Consider the following 25297-nt stretch of genomic DNA (forward strand, 5'->3'; position numbering starts at 1 on the left):
CTGCGCATATAAAGCGTCTTTAGTCGTTTCCTGGGAGCAGAAATGCACATAAATGTGTGTAAATGTGTTTTCTTCCTGGTGACCCTTGCTGTTGTTGCGACAGCAGGTAAACTACAGTTTGTTGGGGACACCTGGCTGCTTTGTGTTGTTTTAATCTAAGTGGATGATTTCATTCAGGCTGTAACTTAGTTATCTGGCAGCGCTGTAAAAGTTTATTCACCCTTAATGTTGTTTGCTGAGTGTCTCCTGCCGGAAATTTGATGCGGTCACGTGGGAAGTTTGAGTTTTTCTGAATGATGCTTTCCAGAAAGGAGAAACGTCATCTTCATCGTAGCAGATGATCTGCGGACGTCACTCGGTTGCTATGGAGACGCTCTGGTTAAATCACCCAACATCGATCAGCTGGCATCTAAAAGTCAAGTTTTCCTCAATGCGTATGTTCAGGTTAGTAAAATCCTTTTCAGGTGGTTTGACCAGGGCCGGATTAAAAGTTCACAGGGCCCTGGGCCCAGAGTGTTACAGGGGCCCCCTTCCACACCCTAACATTGTAAAAAATTGTGAATGATACACTGTGAAACAACATTTCTAACATCTCTCAGGCAGAGGTACCAGTAGCAATACACTAGACATTGTGGTGTAACCATAGACTGTATATAAAAGATGGGCGGAGCCTCCGTGACGTCACCCGTAGGTTTCTGAAGAGCTGAATTGAAGCTCGGCGGGCGGTTCCTACCATCGCCATCTTGGCAGGGGCATGCGTGTCGTCTCGCCCAGAAAATACAAATATTGGCAAAGAGGTGGCGCTAAGAGGGGGGCTGTGAGCGTCATGGTGGATGATTGACATTGAGCAAACTCTGAGCTTTCTGTAGCTAAGAGCTAACCGAGCTAACCCGGAGCTAACAGGAGCTAACGAAGGTAAGAAGGGCTAAAGCTAAGTCACATTGCTAACCGGCTAAAAAACGCGTCCATCTTTCATATACAGTCTATGGTTGTAACTATCTGGCTTTTCTTTTATACATTTTGTTTTATGTCCAAACTGCTGGTGTTTGGTGCCCCTGTGCCCATTGGATAATCGAACCTTGGGTTTGACCTTCCTGAAGTGCGTGATGCGTGTTTACGTCCGTTTCAGCAAGCCGTGTGCGCACCCAGCCGCACGTCCATGTTAACTGGTCGCAGACCGGACACAACCAGGCTCTATGACTTCAACTCCTACTGGAGAGCCCACGCTGGGAACTACACAACCATGCCGCAGTACTTCAAGTCTCAGGGTTACTTCAGCATGTCGGTGGGGAAGGTGTTCCATCCAGGTGAGGATTCCAGTCAGGTTGTGTTGCTGTTGTGTTTTTGTTGTTTCCCTTCATCGTGCTGCTGTCTCGTAGGAATCGCCTCTAACCACACAGATGACTACCCCTACAGCTGGAGCATCCCTGCCTACCATCCAGCATCATACAGGTTTGAGAAAAAGAAGGTACAAACAACTTATTTTTATGATCTGATGCTTGTTTTGCTCGTTTTTGTGTCGTAACGCGCATAAAAAACCTTGCTGTGTAATAGTACAGATGTATTCTGTGGTAATCTGACCAGGAATTTGTGCAGCATCATGTCTGTATTGTGAATCTAAACGGTTTTATACAAACTGAGAGGAAAACGCAACTTTACGGTGCAGATCTGCTGTCAGTCTGTCTTCGTCTTTCTCTTGTTACAGTTTTATTCAGGGGATTTTATGCGATTATTAAAGCGACACCGTGAAACTTTTCACCCTAACAGCCTGATGTCAGTAATAATGGATGATTTCTGGGATCAGTATACAGAGTTTGATGTGTGTCAGAGCTTCGAGGGGGTTGACCTCTTCAGAAACCAGACATTGTAGCTCTGCAGGAGCGGATCCGTTTCTCATGGAGTCATGTGACCTGGAGCGCTTCGTTTTACGACCCTGCCTTTTTTAAACACAGAGGACTCTGCTTTGTGCTACTTTTTCCTCCTCTTCCAACCAAAGTTTGTCATGTCTGAAGGAAGTAAGAAGGTGAAAACGGTGTCTGAGGAGGCCAGAAAGAAAAAGCTATGCTATGTTAGCATCACTGTTAGCAGAATGCTAAGTTAGCGCTTTGCTTGTTGTGCAAACGTAGAAAAATGTGATGAACTTTTTCACATCTTTCAAACAGTTTTTATTCAGAACAACGACAGTAAGTGTCTGATGAGCCGCAGAACGTTGCAGGATACGTCTGTTTCTTTATTTAACTAGTTAGTAGAAGCTAAATGCGGCTAGATGAAGCTAACCGGCTACAGACCAATGCTAATGTGACTCCCTAAACATTTAGTGCAAATTGAATTGAATTCAATTCAATTCAACTTTATTTATATAGCGTCAAATCACGGCAATGCCATCTCAAGACGCTTTACAGACAGAGGGGAAAACATAATGAAGGCCAATTCATAACAGCCTATATAAGGAAACCAACAGATTGAGTTGAGTCCAACTCAATCTCCCATCCTGAGCAAGCACACTGGCGACAGTGGGAAGGAAAAAACTCCCTTTTAACAGGAAGGAAACCTCCGGCAGAACCCGGCTCAGGACAGGCAGCCATCTGCCTCTGCTGTGTGGGGGGAAGAGGACAGAAAGACAACAGACAACAGGAACTGCTACTCCCGGCCAGGGAGACCTGCTGAGACAGGAGACATACATGTTAATGATGCAACACTGTTATGGGGGGGGGGGGGGTAAAAGAAAGAGATAAAGAGAAAAAGAAAGAAGCTCAGTGTATCAGGAAATGTCCCTCAGCAGTCTAAACCTATAGCAGCATAACTAAGGGATGCTAACCATCCCTAGCTATAGGACTTATCAAAAAGATAAGTCTTCAGCCTAGTCTTAAAGGTGGGGAGGGTGTCTGCTTCCCTAACACTAACTGGGAGCTTATTCCATAAGAGAGGGGCCTGATAACCAAAGGCTCTGCCTCCTGCTCGGCTCTTTGAGACTCTAGGAACCACAAGTAAGCCTGCAGTCTGCGAACGAAGTACTCTGCTTGGTATATAAGGAACAATGAGGTCTTTGATATATAGTGGTGCCTGGTTGTGGAGGGCTTTATATGTAAGGAGAAGGATTTTAAATTCTATTCTAGATTCAACAGGCAGCCAATGAAGAGAGGCTAAAACTGGAGAAATATGATCTCTCATGCTGGTTCTGGTCAGGACTCTGGCTGCAGAATTCTGGATCAGCTGAAGGCTTTTCAGGGCATATTTAGGACAGCCCAGTAATAGAGAGTTACAGTAATCTAGTCTCGAAGTAACAAAAGCGTGAACCAGTTTTTCTGCATCACTCCGAGACAGAATGTCCCTAATTTTGGCTATATTACGTAAATGAAAGAAGGCTGTTTTAGTAACCTGCTTAATATGTGGGCCAAAGGACAGGTCAGGGTCAAATATTACTCCAAGGTTTCTCACTGTAGCACTGGAAGCTAAAGTAATGCCATCCAGGTTCATTACAAAACCGGAAAATTTAGCTCTGAGTTTTTCAGATCCAACGAGAATGACTTCAGTCTTATCTGAGTTTAAGAGGAGAAAATTTCTAGACATCCAAGTCTTTATGTCTATGAGACAATTTTGTAGCCTATTGGGCTGATTTGTTTCATCTGGTTTAAAGGATAAGTATAGTTGAGTATCATCTGCATAACAATGAAAGTTTATTCCATGCTGTCTAATAATTTTGCCTAAAGGGAGCATATATAGTGTGAAGAGTATTGGTCCAAGTACAGAACCTTGAGGAACTCCATGACTTACTGTAGTTTGGGAGGAGGACTTGTCATTTACATGAACAAACTGAAGTCTATCAGATAAATATGATTTAAACCAGCTTAACGCTGTACCTGTAATTCCAATCACCTGTTCTAGTCTCTGTAACAGAATGTTATGATCGACTGTATCAAATGCAGCACTAAGATCAAGCAAGATAAGTACGGACACAAGTCCTTTGTCTGAGGCCATAAGAAGGTCATTAGTAACTTTCACCAATGCTGTCTCAGTACTATGATGAGCTCTAAATCCTGACTGAAACTCCTCGCATAAATTATTTCTGCTCAGGTGGGCATGTAGCTGAGCTGAAACTATTTTCTCCAGAATTTTGGACATAAACGGGAGATTAGATATAGGTCTATAATTTGCTATCACCTCTGGATCCAGAGATTGCTTTTTAAGTAAAGGCTTGATTACAGCAGTTTTAAATGATTGTGGTACATATCCTGTCACTAAAGACATATTGATAAGATTTAGTAGTGATGTATCAATTAAAGGGAAAATGTCCTTAAAGAGGCTCGTTGGGAGAGGGTCTAAGATACAGGTGGATGGTTTAGATGAAGCTATTATTTTAGTTAATTCAGAGGGTTGGACAGGACAGAAACTATTTAGACACAAGTCAGATCCTGGTTCTAAGGATGCTTCAGAGACCACAACAGGCTCAACATTATAGGTAGAAGGAAGAGTATTGTGGATTTGATCTCTAATAGTGTCAATTTTATTCCTGAAAAAATACATGAAATCATCACAGCTAAGTGAGAAAGGAATACATGGCTCCACAGCGCTCCGGCTCCTAGTAAGCCTAGCTACAGTGCTGAAAAGAAACCGAGGGTTGTTTTTGTTTTCCTCTATCAAAGATGAATAATAAGCTGTTCTTGCCGTACGTAAGGCTTTTTTGTATACAATTAAACTTTCTTTCCAGGTTAAGTGAGACTCCTCTAGTCCTGACGAACGCCATCTGTTTTCCAAACGCCTTGATGCCTGTTTTAGAGCTCGAAGCTGGGAATTAAACCAGGGAGCCTTCATACTCTTACCTAATTTCTTCTTCTTTAGGGGGGCAACATTATCCAAGGTTGTACGCATTGAAGCTGTTATAGTATCAGCATGTTGATCAATCTGAGCAGGAGTAAGGCTTAAAGGGGGACTCATGCTAACACATGGTAGATGTGAAAAAATTGATTCAATTGATTGTTTAAATTTTGTAATATTATTGTCTGATAAACATCTACTATAGTAGAATTTATTTTTGGTCAGTGAGTAATCAAATAAAGTGAATTCAAAGGTTAATAAGAAGTGATCGGACAAGACAGGGTTTTGAGGAAATACTTTGAGCTTATCAGTCTCAATACCAGATGTTAGAACAAGATCAAGAGTGTGACCATGAGAGTGAGTGGCTCCATTGACATTTTGTGAAAACCCAATTGAGTTTAGAATAGAGCTAAAGGAAATGTTTAAACTATCATTTTCAACGTCAACATGAATATTAAAATCACCTAGTACAATGACCTTATCAGTAGTCAGCACTAACTCAGACAAGAGATCAGAGAATTCGGTCAGAAACTCGGAGTAAGGTCCAGGTGGGCGATACACTAATGCTAAAAGGAGCGGTTTCTCTCAATTCCATTTTGGATGAGATGAATTTAATGTCAGGAATTCAAAGGATTTATAGTTAGTTTTGTGCTTAGGATTAATTAAAAATTCTGACTTAAAAATAGCTGCAACACCTCCTCCTCTGCCTGTAGTTCTAGGAATGTGAAAGTTTAAATAGTTAGCTGGCGTAGCTTCATTAATACTAACATAATCCTCTTGCTGTAACCAGGTTTCCGTAAGACAGAATAAATCAATGTGGTGATCACCTATCAAGTCATTGACTAATAAAGACTTATTTGGGAGGGATCTAATATTCAGTAGGCCACACTTTATTGTCTTATTTTCAGATTTTATTAGATCCATTGTTTTTATTTTTATGAGGTTTTCACGATTAACCCCAGAAGTGTTTTTGTGTTGTTTAATTCTTACTGCTGGGAAGTTGCATAAGTTGTATTGGGCTGGTTTGCAGCAATAAAAGCATTTCTTATAATTCATATGAATATCAGAAATAAGAGAATGATGAGCAACTGGTCTGGTTTAGTTTCATACGCTGTTCAAAGTTAACATCCCATAAGCTAACAGCTAATGCTAACTTTTCCATCACAGCAAGCTGAGTTGTGACAAACTTACAATTTTGACACTCAGAACTATGAAATATAGTCATGTTGGGGCAGTTTTTATTTTGTTTGAGGGTTTTACTGTTTAATTTTGCCACATTGTCGCGGGTCCAGTGGGAAGTTACGGGTTTAGCGCCCCTAGCGGCCGAAAGTTTCACGGTATCCCTTTTAAGATGTACTTACTGGCTTGGTTCCTTCTTTCTCTACTTGTTCATTTGTCATCTGCAGAGATGAGTGAAAAAACGACGCAAGAAGAAACAGTTTTTTGCCGTTCAGGCTAAACATAGTTTGAGGATTCCTGCTTCACTGAATGGCGTTGACTTCTTCCAGATGTGTAAAGGAGAGGACGGTCGACTCCACGCTAACTTGCTGTGTGCGGTGAACGTGACGGAGCAGCCCGGAGGAACCCTTCCTGACCTGGAGAGCACAGACGAGGCCGTGAGGTTACTGAAGAGCCGAGCCAACCACGACACGCCTTTCTTCTTGGCTGTGGGCTTTCATAAACCACACATACCTTTCAGGATACCGCAGGTACACAGTCGATGTCGGACCTTCAGCGAAGTTTAGTAAGAAAAGAGTGAAGCGCCTGTTGCTGCACGGGACACGTTGGGGTTAAACGATATTTTATTTCCAATAGAACATAAACATGTCAGATGAGGAAACTGCTGATTGTGAATCTGATGCAGCAACACGTCAGTAAAAAGTAGTTCCAGGATGATGTTTAGCATCTCCTCTTCTAACATCTCTCTGGAAACATCTGGGAGGTGAGGAGACCAGGAGAGGAACGTTGTCCCATTCTGGTTCCAGATGTTTGTACTGGTTAAAGATCTGGACTGCAGCAGACCATCAGGATGTGGTCCAGCATGGTGGAACCTGCAAGGTCTTCCCTGAAAGAGACGTTGTCTGGTTGGGAGCAGATGTTGCTCTAAAACCTCCATGTACTTTCCAGATGTGGAAGTTAATGCAGAAAGGCGAGCGACACGCATCTCCTGCATCAGGTCTGCAACTGGCTGTGACGGGGTCCGCTCCTTTTCAGTCAGCAGAGAAAAAGGGAGGGAGGGGATTTGCTGGTGGAAAGGTGGAGGCATGGATCTTTCAGAGCCAAGTTGACGATAAAAATAATGAAAAGTAAATAAAGTGATAATTTTCCAGGGTGTAAAGGCCAACGTTGTCCACTGGAGGTGTGTTGGGTTGAAAAGAGATGGACCGGGTCACAACAGAATCATTTTAATGCTCTGTTATCTTCTGGACTTTAGTAAAGGATCAACATAAACATTTCTATTCCAGCTGGAACATTTTCTAAGTTTATCGACGGGGTCCTGGCATCAGGGTGGAGAATGACTCAACATTTTGATTGGATTAACCCTGACACTAACCCTAAACCTGCAATTCCACCCAATATCCAGGCCGCTCCATGTTCCAGGCTGCAGTCGGGGGTTATTGAGTTTATCTGCAAACACTCTGATCTGTTTGTTCCTCCATGTTGCTTAAAAGCAGCGTCTTCATCTGACAAGCCGTTCATCCAGCTGTTAGTCCGGTTTAAATGAAAACTACGCCCGCCCGGCTCGCCACCAGGGCAGAAAATGGAGCGGACCCACTATGACTGAATGGACTGCATGAGTGTCAGTGTTAAACTTTTAGTCTGCATTCCCATCAGGAGAATCCGCTAGACTCTGTCCGGTTGGGGACATGGTCCAGCTGTAGGGGGGTGTATCCATGTGGACCGTGTTCACGCTGCACTTTGGTCAAACCATTAGAATAATATCTCCCCATTCCCACCAGAGGTGGCGCTGCACTAGTATTTATCAGAAGAGAGGACCAGACCGGCGTGAAGAAGAAAACTCTGTTTCCTCCACCTGCCAGTTAAACATGGAGACCAAACTATGGCTGTTTTAGGTTTTTATTGTGTCTTATGCAAGTATCCTGCAGAAATCCACTGCAACAATGGACGCAGTATGAACACCAGACGAGGCAGAGGACCCTTAACGCCATCGCTATGGATTTACCCACAATGCAATGCTACGCCACATGCAGGAAGGGACTTGGTTTGTAGTCCGCTTCCTGTGTTTGGTCCGCTTGGAACGGGCCGAGACCTGCGTTTGTAGACTGACCGAGTCTGATTCTTTGGTCTGAATCAGGATTCATTTGGAGCGTTCCTGGTCCAGAGAAAAGCTCCCATCAGAGTGAAAGTAAACCAGATGAGCATCCTCTGGTACTTTCTACACGGCAGAAACCAGACCAGAAGGCCAGACAGTACTGCCATCTTCCCTCTGGTGCCTATAGATCCGGGCTGAGCTCCACATCTGGAGCAGATCGAGCTGATTCACCCAGTGTGAACAAAACAGTCGCGGGCTTCAGCAGACCTGTCAGGAGATTTCATCACAGTAATCCATTCATAAAGAACCTGATGGAAATGAGTCGCTCACTCTTCAGAAATATTTACCCCTTTACAGTTCTATGAAGTTGCTTTTTCAGATGAACGTTACCGCGGTGTGCATTTAGATAAGTGGTTCTGCACATCTGTAAGAGCTGCAGAAGCCAGTCTGCAGACATCCAGTTAGTCCAAGCAGGGAATGGTTCTGGTTGGGATCTGAGTGTCGCCTTCATGATGATCCCTTCACCTGGTCTCGTATCACAGGAGTACCTGAGTTTATACCCGCTGGAGAAGATGTCTCTGGCTCCTGACCCAGATGTTCCTGAACTCCTTCCTCATGTGGCCTACAACCCCTGGATGGATGTGAGGAAGAGGGACGATGTCCAGAGGCTCAACATCAGCTTCCCCTACGGCCCGATTCCCAAAGACTTCCAGGTGTGACCTGACTCATCTCTAATCTTCTTATAACAGTCTGTTTCTTCCACATTTTAACACCAAATCATCCTGTTTGGTCTCGTCTTCCAGCTGCGGATCCGCCAGCACTACTACGCTGCTGTGTCCTACATGGATGCTCAGGTCGGGAGGCTGCTCAGTGCTCTTGATGATCTGAGTCTGTCCGACAGCACCGTGGTTGTGTTCACCTCCGATCACGGTTAGTAAACGTGATGATTTATGATATTTATCAGATTAAATGTCAGTTTTTACATGCAGCCTTGCTGTTCCTGCCTCTGAGCACCAGATGGCAGCGCTGCACCAGCTCATCCTACATCTCCTCCGTCCTCTAAAGCTGTTTGTCTGCAACGCTTCCTTTTCTTTTCTTTTTAATCAACTGTCCGACTTGTTTTCCAGTCTGCTAACCTGAATGCTTCCTGCTACTGTTTAATATTAAAGCTGGATGAATTTTTAAATGCCAGACCAGATGGAATAGTTTTGTGTCTCCAACATTAAAGCAGACTCATGCTTTCTGCCTCCTCTCCTGGTGCAGGTTGGTCTTTAGGGGAGCACGGAGAATGGGCTAAATACTCTAATTTTGACGTGACGACGCGCGTCCCGCTCATCATGTTCGTCCCTGGTCTCACCGCGGCCCCTAGCTGGTGGGGGGAGTCAACGTTCCCATTCATTGATGTTCTAAACCAACTGGATTACAGCTTCATGAGTAAGCAAATGAATGAACAGGTTTGTTTTACCAGGATGGATGTGAAGAGAAGCTCTGAGACGAGGACATGCTTTCATATTTAAATCTGTCGCGTTGTCTGCCTTCGCTGTCAGGTAAACCTCTAACCGTGTCTCCCTTCTCAGACGGCAAAGTGATCAGGAACACGGTGGAACTGGTGGACGTCTTCGTCACCGTGTCCCGCCTCGCTGGTCTGAAAGCACCTCAACGCTGTCCCGACGTTTCCTTCCAGGTATGGTTTCATCCCCTTCCTGCTGGGTTAGAAAGGTCTCTGCTGGAGCCGGCAGCCCGATGTCAGTCGTTCTGAGGAGAAAGTGCAGCTCGGTAAACGTTATTCGTCCCAGAGGGGGGGGGTTAGAAGCCACAGGGCAGCAGCATGAAGGAAGACATCGTGGTTTAAAGTCCAGAGAAATAAGAGGAGAACAAACAGCTGTAAATAATGTAAGAAAACAAAACGATCCGTAAGACTGAGATAGAAATATAGGTGGACGTTTCCGCCCAAACTTTTAGCCTCCAAGGGTCAAACTGAAGATGAGCCGCGCACCAAACGCTGCAGCTTTAAGGACGAAACACAGTAAATGCATGAAGTTAACAACAGCTAATACAGTGTATTTTTCCCCATCGGGGCAAATAAAATGTTGCATAAAAAATCAATATGGCAATAGAACAATAACGCTGTAGTTGGAGGGAAAGAAAGAATAATTACAGCCAGAAAACTGCAACATGTCAACAAATAACAGCATGTTGAACAAGGCAGGTTGCTGCTTAGCGGGACACATGAAGTTGATCTTAGGTGTCGAACTCCAGTCCTGGAGGGCCAGTATCCTGAAGGTTTTTGTTGTTTCCAGGCTCCAACACACCTGATCAAAACTTAAAAACCGGTTGACAAGAAGCTGCTGGAGGCGTTTGTTTAGAATCAGCTGCGTTGGTGGAGAAACAGCAAAACCCTGCCGGATACTGACCCTCCAGGACTGGAGTCTGACACCCCTGATCTGAAGACATTACCTGTCTCTCCATGTTGGGTTGCACCTGGCTCCCCTACAAGGTGAGGATGTCATGGAGTCAGTCTGAGTCTGGACTCATGGAGGGTCATGACACTGAAAGTATTGTCTCTGTAGGCTTTTGATATAAACAACAACCAGCGAGCCTAAAGCACGGTGCTGACGGGCCGATTTTGGCCCGCAGGCCCCACTTTGGGCACCCTGGTCCAGTAGAAACTGTAGAACATGGCTGAATATTCTGCTGCATCTCAAGCTGATGCTGAGTCAGCAGACGAGGATGGAGGGTTCCTGGTCTGTCCAGCAGGACTCGGATCCCAACATGAGATGCTGACTTAGAAGGAAGCGACGTTCGGTTTTACATTAAGGGATTCAGTTTGTGGAAAGTCAACGTTTCAGTCGGCTGCACAGCGAGCGCCGGTGGGGGGACTAAAACATGTCGAGACTGATGCACTTCCAACATCAGGATTAACTGGGACCAGCACTGGAGTGAAACCAGTAACCTTCCAGATGTTCCAGATCAGGATAAGCTGACCGTGCCGCACCGGGGTGGACCTCCTCCTTCCTTCAGGACTGCCTGAAAAGCTTGTTGCTCCGCAAGATGCGAGAACTTTGTTCCTCTTCGCCAGGCTGAAAGAACAAAGTTTGTTTTGGCACGCGAAGCTTCGTCTGTGGCGGGAATCACACTTTTATGTCTAATAAGCGCTGAGTTTGTTCAGCGAGGCGGATTCTGCTCCCGGTGTGGTTTAGCTTTCTCATCACCTCAGCCGTTAAAACTGTCTGTTCACCTCGCTCCGGCAGAAACGTGGACACGACCCGCTTCACGTTTTTCTGCGTTTAACCCCGCCCACCTGAAGTGCCCGACCAATCGCACAACACCTCCCGGAGGAAAGTTCTGCTTGGCCGCAGGATGTCTCACGTCTACGAGAACAAAAGGACTTTTTTTTTTATCTTGTAGCCTCGATAACAAGTAGAGGTTCTCAGACCATGTAACTGGTTTCCCCGACATGTCCGATGCAGGAGACGAAGTGGTCCGTCGGCGTATCTTCTGCGTCCAGCAGAAGTCTCCACGCAGAGCGACTTACAAACAGCAATACAGAGAAAACTCAGACTGTCAGCAGGCGAAACTATAAAGGCGATTCCGTTCCAAGTCCCAGATTTAAGTAAAAAAACCTGCAAAAGCAGCTTGTCGACGCTTCATTCCCGTGTTTCTTTCTCACTTTCCAATTCCAACTTTATTTATAGAGCGCTGTATAACAACACAGTTGACCAAAGCGCTGAACACAATCCAAGCTCAACAAAACAAACAGAATATAATAGAAGTAAAGTGGCTAATATTTTTTTTTTTTTAAATTTTAACACACAATATATAAAAAGAATAAAAGAAACATTAAAAAAGGAGTCAGCAACTGAAGCAGTGTTAAGTCAGTGGAAACAGGTGACTTAAAAAGCAGAAAGAGACCCCGCCCGTCTCAGGTGCAGCGGCGGTGAATAGTTTTGGACCAACAACTGAAAAGGAGCGGTCCCCTGGATTTCAGCTTGGTGTTTGGGACAACCAGCAGGGGGCGATCTGCACGAGAAGGGGTGTAAGTCTGAAGCGGGTCGGACAGATACTGTGGGGCGAGGCCATGTTGACATTTTAAAACAAAAGAATTTTAAAATCACTACGAAAATGAAGCAGGAAACCAATGCAGAGGCTGTAAAACCAGAGTGATGTTTACTAAACCATGGTAAGATGTGACCCCGAAGCAGAGCAGCAGCAGGTCTGAACAACTGCAGACAGATAAAATATCTACATGAAACGTGATGTTTCTCATCTCAGTCTGAACCAGCGTTTAGTTTCATTCCTGCTCTGCAGTAAACGTATAAACTGCTAATCCGAGTGATTGAGGTGAATGGAGGCTGAAAGCAGGACCGTTGATGTTCGGAGCTGCAGACTCGGCCTGGTTGTGTCATGACGACTCAAAGCCTTTTATCTCAAAGCTCTGAAGGAAAGAGGAGGCTCATCGTGTCTGGTAAGAACATCACCTGGACTTGGATCGCTCTCCTTCACGGGAGGACGGATGTTTGCTAAACTGGTTGTGGCGTGGCGGGAGTTCACACGGCGCTGCATCAACGTGTAAAATCCGTCCTGACCTGCGCGCCCGTTGATGCGGATGTGATCCCGCGGACTCTGACGTGGTCCTGCTTTCAGGTGGAGTTGTGTACAGAAGGACGGAACCTGGCCCACACGTTCCTACACAGAGAAGAAGGCAAGAACACAGAACTCATAGCTTTCAGCCAGTACCCTCGGCCCGCTGACACGCCACAGGTAATGTCTTTTTTTCTTTTTAAAGGCTGTCGTCTCGGTTTGGACTGATGTGGTTTTCAGTGAGATGATTTGAACGCTGTTGCTCTTTGGCCTTCTTCCTCGCTTGCACCAGAGCTGCTTCCAGCACACGCTGGTTGAGCTGAAATATTCATGAGTTCTGCTGCTGTGGGTTAAAGTCTGCAACAGTTTGTAAAGCTGCTGCTCATCAGCGGCGAGTTCAGCTTGCTCCATGAGACGTCTGCGTTTTAATGCCTCCTGTCTGAAACAACAAACCCAAAACCGTGAATACATCTTCTCCACAGCAGAGGCTGTTTGCACCATGTGGGTCTAAAACCAAAACTGAGACATGTCGCTTTACTGCAGACGTGTTCTGTTCAACACGTTACCATAGATTTACCCCGAACTCAGAACATGCAAATGTTTCTCCACATAACAGAAAACCACGACTTTTAGTGAAGACCTGACAACAGCTGGAAGGAGGAAAGTAATCCTAAAGAGTAAAGTAATCTGTGATGAGGATCTGTTCTACAGTAGAAGGTAAAAAGCGAACCTGAACAGTTTTTTAGGTGTGTAACAGAGGTGTTACCACGTAAATGTCTCAAGAAGCCATCAGCTGATGATGATAATGATGATGATGATGGACAACCTCTATCAATGTTCAGTCAGGATAATCCAGGTTTGAACCCCACATTCACCTTAGAAACACCATGAGATTTCATAAAGACATAAAGACCATCATAGTTTATGACAGGAAGAGAGAATCCCTCTCCCTGGAAGCCAGCAGGACCATCATCTCCCTGGAAGCCAGCAGGACCTTCATCTCCCTGGAAGCCAGCAGGACCATCATCTCCCTGGAAGCCAGCAGGACCTTCATCTCCCTGGAAGCCAGCAGGACCTTCATCTCCCTGGAAGCCAGCAGGACCTTCATCTCCCTGGAAACCAGCAGGACCTTCATCTCCCTGGAAGCCAGCAGGACCATCATCTCCCTGGAAGCCAGCAGGACCTTCATCTCCCTGGAAACCAGCAGGACCTTCATCTCCCTGGAAGCCAGCAGGACCATCATCTCCCTGGAAGCCAGCAGGACCATCATCTCCCTGGAAGCCAGCAGGACCATCATCTCCCTGGAAGCCAGCAGGACCATCATCTCCCTGGAAGCCAGCAGGACCATCATCTCCCTGGAAGCCAGCAGGACCATCATCTCCCTGGAAGCCAGCAGGACCTTCATCTCCCTGGAAGCCAGCAGGACCTTCATCTCCCTGGAAGCCAGCAGGACCTTCATCTCCCTGGAAGCCAGCAGGACCTTCATCTCCCTGGAAGCCAGCAGGACCTTCATCTCCCTGGAAGCCAGCAGGACCTTCATCTCCCTGGAAGCCAGCAGGACCATCATCTCCCTGGAAGCCAGCAGGACCATCATCTCCCTGGAAGCCAGCAGGACCATCATCTCCCTGGAAGCCAGCAGGACCATCATCTCCCTGGAAGCCAGCAGGACCATCATCTCCCTGGAAGCCAGCAGGACCTTCATCTCCCTGGAAGCCAGCAGGACCTTCATCTCCCTGGAAGCCAGCAGGACCTTCATCTCCGTGGAAGCCAGCAGGACCTTCATCTCCGTGGAAGCCAGCAGGACCATCATCTCCGTGGAAGCCAGCAGGACCATCATCTCCGTGGAAGCCAGCAGGACCATCATCTCCGTGGAAGCCAGCAGGACCATCATCTCCGTGGAAGCCAGCAGGACCATCATCTCCGTGGAAGCCAGCAGGACCATCATCTCCGTGGAAGCCAGCAGGACCATCATCTCCGTGGAAGCCAGCAGGACCATCATCTCCCTGGAAGCCAGCAGGACCTTCATCTCCCTGGAAGCCAGCAGGACCTTCATCTCCCTGGAAGCCAGCAGGACCATCATCTCCCTGGAAGCCAGCAGGACCATCATCTCCCTGGAAGCCAGCAGGACCATCATCTCCCTGGAAGCCAGCAGGACCATCATCTCCCTGGAAGCCAGCAGGACCATCATCTCCCTGGAAGCCAGCAGGACCATCATCTCCCTGGAAGCCAGCAGGACCATCATCTCCCTGGAAGCCAGCAGGACCATCATCTCCCTGGAAGCCAGCAGGACCATCATCTCCCTGGAAGCCAGCAGGACCATCATCTCCCTGGAAGCCAGCAGGACCATCATCTCCCTGGAAGCCAGCAGGACCATCATCTCCCTGGAAGCCAGCAGGACCATCATCTCCCTGGAAGCCAGCAGGACCATCATCTCCCTGGAAGCCAGCAGGACCATCATCTCCCTGGAAGCCAGCAGGACCATCATCTCCCTGGAAGCCAGCAGGACCATCATCTCCCTGGAAGCCAGCAGGACCATCATCTCCCTGGAAGCCAGCAGGACCATCATCTCCCTGGAAGCCAGCAGGACCATCATCTCCCTGGAAGCCAGCAGGACCATCATCTCCCTGGAAGCCAGCAGGACCATCATCTCCCTGGAAGCCAGCAGGACCATCATCTCCCTGGAAGCCAGCAGGACCATCATCTCCCTGGAAGCCAGCAGGACCATCATCTCCCTGGAAGCCAGCAGGACCATCATCTCCCTGGAAGCCAGCAGGACCATCATCTCCCTGGAAGCCAGCAGGACCATCATCTCCCTGGAAGCCAGCAGGACCATCATCTCCCTGGAAGCCAGCAGGACCATCATCTCCCTGGAAGCCAGCAGGACCATCATCTCCCTGGAAGCCAGCAGGACCTTCATCTCCCTGGAAGCCAGCAGGACCATCATCTCCCTGGAAGCCAGCAGGACCTTCACGATTCATCTCAAACAGGCAGAATCAGATTAGCAGAGTTTTCCAGAGTAAAACGTTTTGCCGTGCAGCAGAAACGACGAGACGCTGCTGTCCTGTTCCAGTCTCACATCCTCGCCTGCAGTCGGTTTGGATGCTGATGCTTGGTAGAGTCGTCTAGCAGAGTTCTGGGCTACATGTTAGCCTTGCTGCTTCCTGTAAACTCAGCATCCTTCACACCTCGGACTTCTTGTTTCCAGGTGAACTCTGACCTTCCTGATCTTAAAGACATCAGGGTGATGGGTTACTCCCTACGAAACTGGGACTATAGATACACACTCTGGCTGGGCTTCAACCCCAAAACCTTTCAGGTGAGTGCATCTCATGCTACGTGTGCACAGCACAACGACACTTCCTCTCACCTTCCTGTCTGTGTGAAACCAGAAAGATCGTCCATCTCGTGTCGCACACGGCGGCGAAGTCGAGACTGAAAGAAACCATCTGTGTCGTCTCCCTCCATCCAGGTGAACTTATCCGATGTCCACGCCGGAGAGCTGTACATGTTGGCCGACGACCCCGGGGAGGACACCAACGTCTACAGCGAGTATGACCACCATGGGATAATGAGGAAGATGACCAGCCTTCCTCAAGTAAGTTCCCCCCCCCCCAATTTTACCTCAATCAAACATAAAGATATAGAAACTGACTAGTAGTTATAAATGTTTTGAGTGGACATAAACTAATCAGCTGTTCATTACAAGGCCTTATAAAATACATTTTATCCCAAATTCTGCTATTTTTCATTTTTAGCAATTTTTTTTTCCCCAATATATATATTTTTTAGATCACTTTTTTCTTTTTTCTTTTTTTTTAACTTTTTACTCCTATTTTCCTTCCAAAAAATGTTTTTTATTTAAATGACTAAAATGTATACTAATTAAATATAAATTCACTTTAAATTTATTGAGGTTACAGACAGCACATGTCCTTCATGCATTAACATTAAAGTGCATCAAAAAACACGCACTAAATTATGAAGTCGAGGGGTTGTAGTTGCATCTATTGATGAAGACCACATCCAGCAGAAAGTATCGGTTTTCAGCTCTTGTGATAAATGATGAAAACATTCATTTACATATGCAATACTAAATGTGTTTCATTTATCAATGTAAATTATTATTAATAAAAATCGCAATTGGATGGTGGTTCCGACATCATTTTGATTTGATAAATTTTTTTATTTTTGACATGTAAATGAAACATGTAAGTTAAAAAATAGAGGAAGAAATGAGGAAAAGGGAATGGACAATATTTTCACTTCTATTACAAAATTGATTTACATAAATACTATGATTTAGATGTGCAAAAAGTAATGCTTTAATCTTATTGCATGTACATGTCAGCCAGATTAATGGAATGGGGAGTTGTTTTTTATTCTGATGCATAAGCTATTAATCCTTCTTTTAAAAAAGACTATATTCAGTTATCTTATTAAATAAAAGTAAAAATGTATATATGACTTGAATGGAAAAACAGTAATGCACTTCTGTGGGAACGTGGTCTTGCTAGTAGGGGTTGGAAAATCAAATAAAAAAAAAATTGAATATCGTGATTTTTTTTATAATTGATTTTTTTCTTTTTTTTTTCTTTTTTTTTTTAGATAAAAATAATCCATTATAAAATTGTCATTTCTATATTTTTATTGATCTTTTTACTTGTCTTCTTCGGCATTATAGCAGCAGAATGATGGTCTGGCTGTTGTTTTCTCCTAATATTATATCAAGAAAAATAACTAGCAAAAAAAGTTTTCTACTTTTTTTTCCCTTTTTTTTTTTAAGCTTACAAAAATCAGCCATATCGAGGAATTGTGAGAATCGCAATTTAAATCAAATTGGCACAAAAAAAAATTGGTATTGAATCGGGACTAAAGCATATCGTCACAGCCCTACTTTCTAGCATTGTACTTTTCCTTGTTTTTCACGTGGCTTTTGGACACGATGTGGTCACTGCGTGTATTTTAAAGTTTTCAGTCCGGAGTGGTGACAGAATCTGCAAATCATCAGTTCACTAAAAACACATAGGTCATTTGAGAACTGCTCGGCTCTGTACTGGAGGTTAATGTTGAGTTTCGCAGTTTTTTCCCTGATGAAGAGTCGCAGGCAGCTGCTTTGTCACGCTTACGTTGTTTTGAAGATGGAGGGGCTTGTTGTGCCACTCAGATTTGTTTGCCTCCATGCAGTTTAACCCCAAACGTTCCTCCTCCGTACGATTGCAGTCAAATTAAGTCAACATGTTAGAAAATATATTCCGTTTTAATCGGCCAATTCCACGATTCCGTCCCGAGATTCCGTGATTGTGGAAAGTTTAGGGCCCTACATTACATTCCGTGTTGTCCAGATAATCAAACTTCCAGTATCGATATCGGCTCGATACCAAGCGTGTGTACTCTTCATCTTCATCATCAGCCGCTTATCCGGGGTCGGGTCGCGGGGGCAGCAGCCTAAGCAGGGAAGCCCAGACTTCCCTCTCCCCAGCCACATTTGCCAACTCTGACGGGGGGATCCCGAGGCGTTCCCAGGCCAGCCGAGAGATATAATCCCTCCAGCGTGTCCTGGGTCTTCCCCGGGGTCTCCTCCCAGAGGGACGTGCCTGGAACACCTCACCAGGGAGGTCCAGGAGGCATCCTCACCAGATGCCCTGGCCACCTAAACTTTAATATCCTGTAAAATTATGGAGGTAAAAACAAACATTTCAGAAAAGCAAACAAGAAGTTCCTCCTGAATTTAACCAGATAAACTCTCCAGGAGTCTCCAGGAGAGACTCTGCCAAGACGGCAGCACATTCACAAGTTTATAATGTAGCAACAAACAGACGTCTGCTATCAGACACGGGGCAGCAGCCACTTTAAGGAGGTGTGAAATACAGCTTTACATAGATGCAAAGATGTTTAAAGAGCAACTTTAATGTTGTTTTTAATAACAAAAATCAGGTCTTTCAGATAACCAGCGAGTGTTTAAAGATATCAACTCAAGGAAAATAAACGGTGCTTCCTAAATAACACGTAGCTGTGGAGTCATGTGATACTTTGCTCATCAGCTGTTTACACAGCAGCTGGAAACGGCTGCGGTCGAGCAGATCTTTGTTCAAATAAGTTTGTCTGGACATCATGGACGTAAATTCCCCGCACAGAACTAGAAAACAGTTTTTCGGGCTCGGCTGAGGTTTGTGCAGGTTTCACCAGCAGTCGGTTTGCAGCCGACTCTGGTTGGAGCATCGAAAGTGACCTGATGGAATACAAACTGGTGTTCGGACTGCGAGAAAATCAGGTTGACCCCCATGGAGCAGACATTACTTCCTGACCAGTCAGCATTTCCAAGTTTGAATTTTTCACATTTCAACATGGCTTCTTTATGCGGCTGTGGGCCTTCAGCCAGTTTCAGATTTCAGGATCCGTCGTTTCCTGCTGATGTGATTCTATTGTTTCCATTAGCAGAATAAGTACCTTTTCCCTACTGATGGGTGACTTCTGGTCCGTCGCTCAGCATTTTTAGGCAGATGAGGAAAGCTGCAGGGGTGACAGCAACACTCTTCACTGTAAAATATGACCCATTCTTATTTTGGAAATGTTAATTTTAGATTTTTTTTTACGATACAACAGCTTCAACATGTGTTTAAATGAAAAAGGGATTTTTAAAGACGGCGACGTTGGCAGAGAGTTTTCCTCTCCAGCCTTTAAACTCCACCAGAGGGATCAGTTTCATTCCAGATCTAAGTTATTCCGAGTGAAAAGCTGTTTCACTCTCCCCAAGTTCTGTTCTCACTCTCCGGACCACCATCTGTAGACCAGAATGATGGCGATAGCCGTTTTGATCCTGGTTTCTGGACATTATGAGGAGATTTAACACAACCAGGCCAAAAGTTTTATCCATAATAATCCCTCAGATTCCTTTCTGTTCGGTCTCCGACTTCATCCCTTATTTATTTACTTGTTTACGTGTCGATGTTCCAGAATGTGAGTCTGTGGACGAGAATGAAGCTGCAGTTCCAATATCTCGCAGCGGGGATGAAGACGAGTGGAGCGAAGGTGTGATGACAAGGAGGAAACACAACAGATGGACAAGAGGAGGCAAAGGGAGACTGGATGAAGGAGGGGAAAAGGACTAAATGTTGTTTATGTACTCAAAATAATATAATGTTGATGGTTATTACATGTTTTTTTTTTTTTAATATTTATTATATAAACCTGGTTCTTCAGGCTGTTGGATGTGAATTCAACAGGAGCAAAACTGAATAAAATTATTTTTCTGGGAAAACTTTATTTTCCATTCAAACAAAAGATGGAGCAAAGATTCCCGTGCTGCGATTCAAGCGTGGAACCGCTGCGTCATCAGGGGCATAAAACAAGCGAGTTTCAACACCAGAGTCCCGTGTCTGCTTTACCCCTGCTGAATCATCAGTAGCTCTTTAGTTTTATAAATAAAAGCAATTTTCTACATATTTCAACAAACTACAACTGTGATTTGCAGGTTTTTTAATATTTAAGCCACTATTCTCGCAAAATCCCATCAGCTATTTTATTTTATTTTATTTTTTTTTTGAGAAATGCGGTTTATGCCAAGTAGCGTTTCGATGTTTTCACAGCTTTTCAAAGCCTTTCTCACTCTTTTCTCTTTCTAACTCATTCTAAAACTTTCCATTTTGCTGCTGTTTGATGTCAAAGCTATATTTTTTTCTTTATTTGTTAGATTTTAATGCCCTTGCCAGTTTATCCATACTGCACAATCTTTGTCTGAAAGACTGGTCACATCCAAGGAATGCGTATGTTTCATCACACTTTTGCTGTATACTCTTATACACACCCATCTGAAAACCACCTCATGAGAGCATAAAACATTTTAACAATATTTGCTTTTTTTTTTTTAATTCAGGTGTTTCTATTCCCAGTTTTAATTGGTATATTTAGGTTTTACGTATTGATGTTTTTCCATCTAGGGGTGATGGAAATGCAGCTACAGACCAGATGGAAAGAAGAGGAAAATAACTGCTTTTGTTGTTGCTGAACGCTCATGTGGGCGCGGTGTTTTCTATAAATGGCACTAGACCCCACATGATGTTAAATGTATAACTGTAAAATCCTTGTTTGTGGAAAATGCACTTTTATATTAACAACTCATGTTTTTAAATGTTTTCACTTAAAGCTCCACATGTGACCAGTTCTGGACAGAAAATCCCAAATGAGGAGGTTGGTCTATATCTCCATGACTGGTCCACATTATGGTTATGATTGGCCACAATTCCACATGAAAATTATCAAAACTTTTCTTCAGAGTGCAGTCAGATGGGTCTGGACCAATGCTTCTGAGACTGGGGGGGGGGGGCGTGGGATTGAGAAAATGTTTTAATTCAGGCTCTTGGAAGCATTCTGGTCTACATTCGAGACACTTTAACGGCAGTAATGCACTAATTTGTTTTTGGCACCTAAAATATGAAGAAATGTTCTGGAATAACAAACCAGTCATGCTGACGTCACATTTTGTTACGCTGCCATGCTGGGAGGTTAAAAAAAACCAAAAAACTAGCTGGGTTGGAGTGACTGTTAATTTGCTGTTGACTGTTTCCCATCAAAGACAGCGCTAGCAGACTTAACGTTCCAAACCAGTTCAGCTCTAAAAACGTTAAAACGTTTGCTTGTTGGGACTCGAGACCTTCACGATTTTCCAAAATCCTGGTTAAGCCCATAAAACTGCCAAGTGACGGAGATTCAGCTTCCCATGACATTTACAATTACCTAGTTAATCAATAGTTGCACTTCACAGTGAAATTACGACTGTCTTGATGTTCCACAACTTGTTACTATGAGAAAATGTTGCTGTTTTACCACTGTTCAACGATGCCACAAAATAAAATAAGTCACTTCATCTCTGTATCTGGCATTTCCACCACAGTGGAGATTGAATTAGTCATTTACGCTGAGACAAACATACAGACTCGACAAACAGCTGAGACTCTTCAGACCACCTCCAGTTTCCTGGTTTGGTAACAGCAACAAGTCTCTTAGCTGACCATCCATCCACTGATCAGCGATGAAAGCTAAAACGGGTCTAGTTAGGGTCTAACCAGTGGCTGTACCGTATCATCGCCTGATCTATAACCCAGGTTGTACTGTACTAGTAAATCATGACGTTTCCATTAGTATTTAATGGTTTTTGCCATTACTGGTGTGACCCGCCCACCCATACATGCACACACACTCCTTCCCAGTATGCCATTGGGATCTAGTCATGCACCAGCAAAGAATTAAAAGTAAATCCATAATAATGTGATGCAAATGAAACCGCGCGGAGCTCCGTCTTACTGCTTTTCCAGTCCGAGCGTTTTGTTCTCTGGTCATCCTGAAGTTATTTCAGCTGTGATTTCAGGTTGAAATGAGAGTTTAATCAGTAATAAATCATCCATACAGACGCAGATGATGGAAAAATTAGCTTATCCTTGAGCTTAGCTTCATCAGAGCATCTTCGCTTCAGCTTTCTGAAAGGAAATAAAGAACAAAAATTATTCACGTTAGAGCTAGCAAGAACTAGATTTTTTTAAATATTTGTCTTTTTCAATAAATTTATATAAAGAATGAGTAAAAAAAAATCAAAGCATGAACAGAAAAACTTTTGTGAACATAGCTTCTGCAGAAACACTTAGCTAACCGTTCACACCGCCCTCAAAACACTGCTGTAAATATGTTGTGTGTTCACCCATAGTGGAGGTATAAAGCTGAGCAGCTCCTCGGGGATCTCACCAGTCCATCCTTCATTCTCTCATCTGGGCATGAAAATGTGTGTGCTTCCTGCTCCGGGAAGATTTTGGCCTGAACTGAACGTTTTACAACAAGTGTACGATTCCTGAGCGTCTGTGTGGGAGAAACAACGTTTAAAAGACTTGTGTGAACTTTCAGTTTGCACACACTCACTCTGAATTACTCGTAAAAGTCAAATCAAGGGATTTTGTGTAGGAATTAATGTTGAAATTGTGTGTCGCATTTAAACCAATAACTTCAAGCCTCACCGTTTGCAACAGTTGCCGTCGGCCATCAAAAGTACTCGACAGCATTGATGAAACCTTGTCATTTGGACAATGTAGGAGCCATAATAGTATGTGTGGATATTCATGAGGTGGCGCAGGATGCTCAGCATCAGCATTGGCGTAATGGGCGTGTTAGTGGGCGTGTCACAAAGTTTGAAAGGTGCCAACTTACCGGTGTTTAGATGAATGGATGAGGAAGTGGGGTGAGCTTGGAGGTAGTCGTATCGCATCACACATACTGGAGGAGTCTGTTTAGTCAGTATAACGTTTATTCATGTGTTTGATATAATCTTGGAACTTGATGGAAAGAATAAACGTGTCGCTGCTAATACAGAGGTATTTTGGAGTTTATTGGAACGCACGTTGGACAGAGAGCCCCGAGTTTAGCCCACGGTGGCGCTCATATAATTTATCTTTGCCGCAACAGACACACTTTTCCATTGGATTTATTGGGAAAGCGTATCCAAACATTTGACTGGTAGTCTTATTCGACAAGTAGTTCAGCAGGATTGCCTGCAAGCTAAAATGCTAAAGGAAGAAACATGACATGTATTCTCACTAGGTGTGTTTCCGTTACAGCTAGAATTGGGCAACAACTAAATATCGCAATAAAAGCGCAAATGGAAACACTTAAATCTCTAAACAAGTCTCAAATATTGCTAAAAGGTTTTTTACACTGTCATGAGATGGTTGTTCAGATGTGTCCATATAGAAATATATGGAAACTTTTTTTTGGTTGCATTTTCGTGTCCCTGGATGTGACGTCGGGCGTCGGGACCAGTTCATTTTCGGTAAAGATGGCACGGTGTGGAACAAACGGCAAGAAAAAAAAAAGCTTTGAAAAGTGGTAGAAAATTCTCAACAGCAAGTAGAAATTGCACAATAACGCTATGTGTCTACCATAAACTGCACATACAGTTGTGCTCATATTTATTCATACCCTTTCATTAAAGAAGGAAAAAAACAGCTGACTGTAAAATAAATTGACTCAAGTAATAATAAATCATGTTTTTATGAAAATCATCACATTATTTTCTAATTCTGGTTCAATAGAAATATTTTTTTTAAAAAAGCAAACAAATAAGATAATTTATTACATATTACATCAGTAATAAAGTAATATTTAGTCGAACAATGCTTTAATGTTTCCGCTCCAGTCAGGTGTTTTCTGTTCCTCTCAGTCAGACTTCTGCACCTGTTGACAGGTATTTTGTCCCACTGTTCAACAGAAAAGTCTCTCATTTGTCCAGGACACATTTGTTTTTTGTTTGTTTTTCTTTCTTCAACTCAATTAAATGAAAAAACAGTGTCTTATATTACTAAATTATATTTTTGCAAATGTTTAGTTATTGTTCCTTTTTAAGTCTCCAGTTATTTGAGTGACTGTTGTAAATTCAGCTTTTCTTTAATGAAAAGGGATGAATACCTATGAGCACAGCTGTAAAGAGAGTGTCTACCTTGCATAAGCCTCAGTTCTCGTAAAATCTCGTCCAGCTGACTGAGGCTTTTGCGCTGAACACTGTTCAATGGAAACACTTGCAAATTGGAATTATTGTCAAAACTTAGAAACATTGCTTTTACTTTGTAAAAAAATATAATGAAAAAGGAGCTATTGACAGCTCAAGGCTTTCAAACACGTTTTTTTCAATTGGACATGAAGAATCATCACTATAACTTCGTGTTTTGGATGAAGTAATTTATTAAAAGAAAGCAGCTTCTTCATTATCCCTGTTTCATGTCATGTTTTATTGGAGAGGTTCATCCTCTGCTCTGAGTTCCTGAGTTGGTAAAATGCAGGTTGGAGCAGGTGTATTCCCTTTCCTCTCTGCTGCTTGGATTCCTGTTAGCTCATATTTCTGCCTCAGTGGTTTCATCCGATCAATATTTACCATCACAAGCAGTGATCTCTGACCACAATCAAATTGATGTAATTGTGATTGCATTACCACTTACCTGCTGTCCCCCTCCACCCCCTTCTCACTCCATCTTACCTTTTCCTTTTGTCTGATCTGCTCTGTCTGCATCTCGCTCTCATCGTCTATCATTATGTTTCATACGCAGGTAATCACATTACTGCTATGGGCTCATTTTCTGGCAGGTCACACTGACTTTCTGTTAATGGTGGCGACAAACACAATTACATTAGTGGAGGAGAGGGAGGTACGTGTCCACAAACCGCTGAGCTCAGCTGCACTGGGATCAGGGTTAGTATCAGAGGTGTGTGCGTATGTTTACTATATGTGTATGAATGAGGAAAATGATACATAACCTCCTTCTCCATCTCACAAGGACTTCAAGATGTGTAATTTTTATTTTTCACAACAACAATCAGGCTAATCTGATGTGAGATGTGAAGGGAGAAGAAATGGTGGCCTCACAACAAAAGGTTCACTGGTTCGAGCCTCAGCCTATGGGGAGGTTTGAAGGGTGGCCTTTCTGTGTGGAGTTTGCATGTGCTCCCCGTGTGTGCGTGAGTTCTACTCTGACTTCCTCCCACCGTCAAAAAGTAAAACATGTAAGTACATGTAACTATGTACTATACACACATACACACACACACACACACACATATATATATATATATATATATATATATATATATATATAT

General features: G+C 43.9%; 1 protein-coding gene across 1 annotated transcript; it reads left to right on the plus strand.

Moving 5' to 3' along the window:
• Window positions 1-16: 16 nt before the first annotated feature.
• On the plus strand, window positions 17-19743 carry ids (iduronate 2-sulfatase). Its single transcript, XM_079249565.1, has 13 exons — window positions 17-106; window positions 308-444; window positions 1130-1307; window positions 1380-1468; window positions 6324-6524; window positions 8632-8802; window positions 8893-9019; window positions 9353-9523; window positions 9667-9773; window positions 12734-12850; window positions 15876-15986; window positions 16140-16265; window positions 19625-19743. The coding sequence occupies exons 1-13, from the start codon at window positions 43-45 to the stop codon at window positions 19703-19705; spliced, it is 1680 nt and encodes a 559-aa protein (XP_079105691.1). The 5' UTR covers window positions 17-42; the 3' UTR covers window positions 19706-19743.
• Window positions 19744-25297: the final 5554 nt, after the last annotated feature.

Source organism: Telmatherina bonti (genome assembly GCF_933228915.1).
Source record: "Telmatherina bonti genome assembly, chromosome: 12".
In the NCBI taxonomy this organism is placed as follows: Eukaryota; Metazoa; Chordata; class Actinopteri; order Atheriniformes; family Telmatherinidae; genus Telmatherina; species Telmatherina bonti.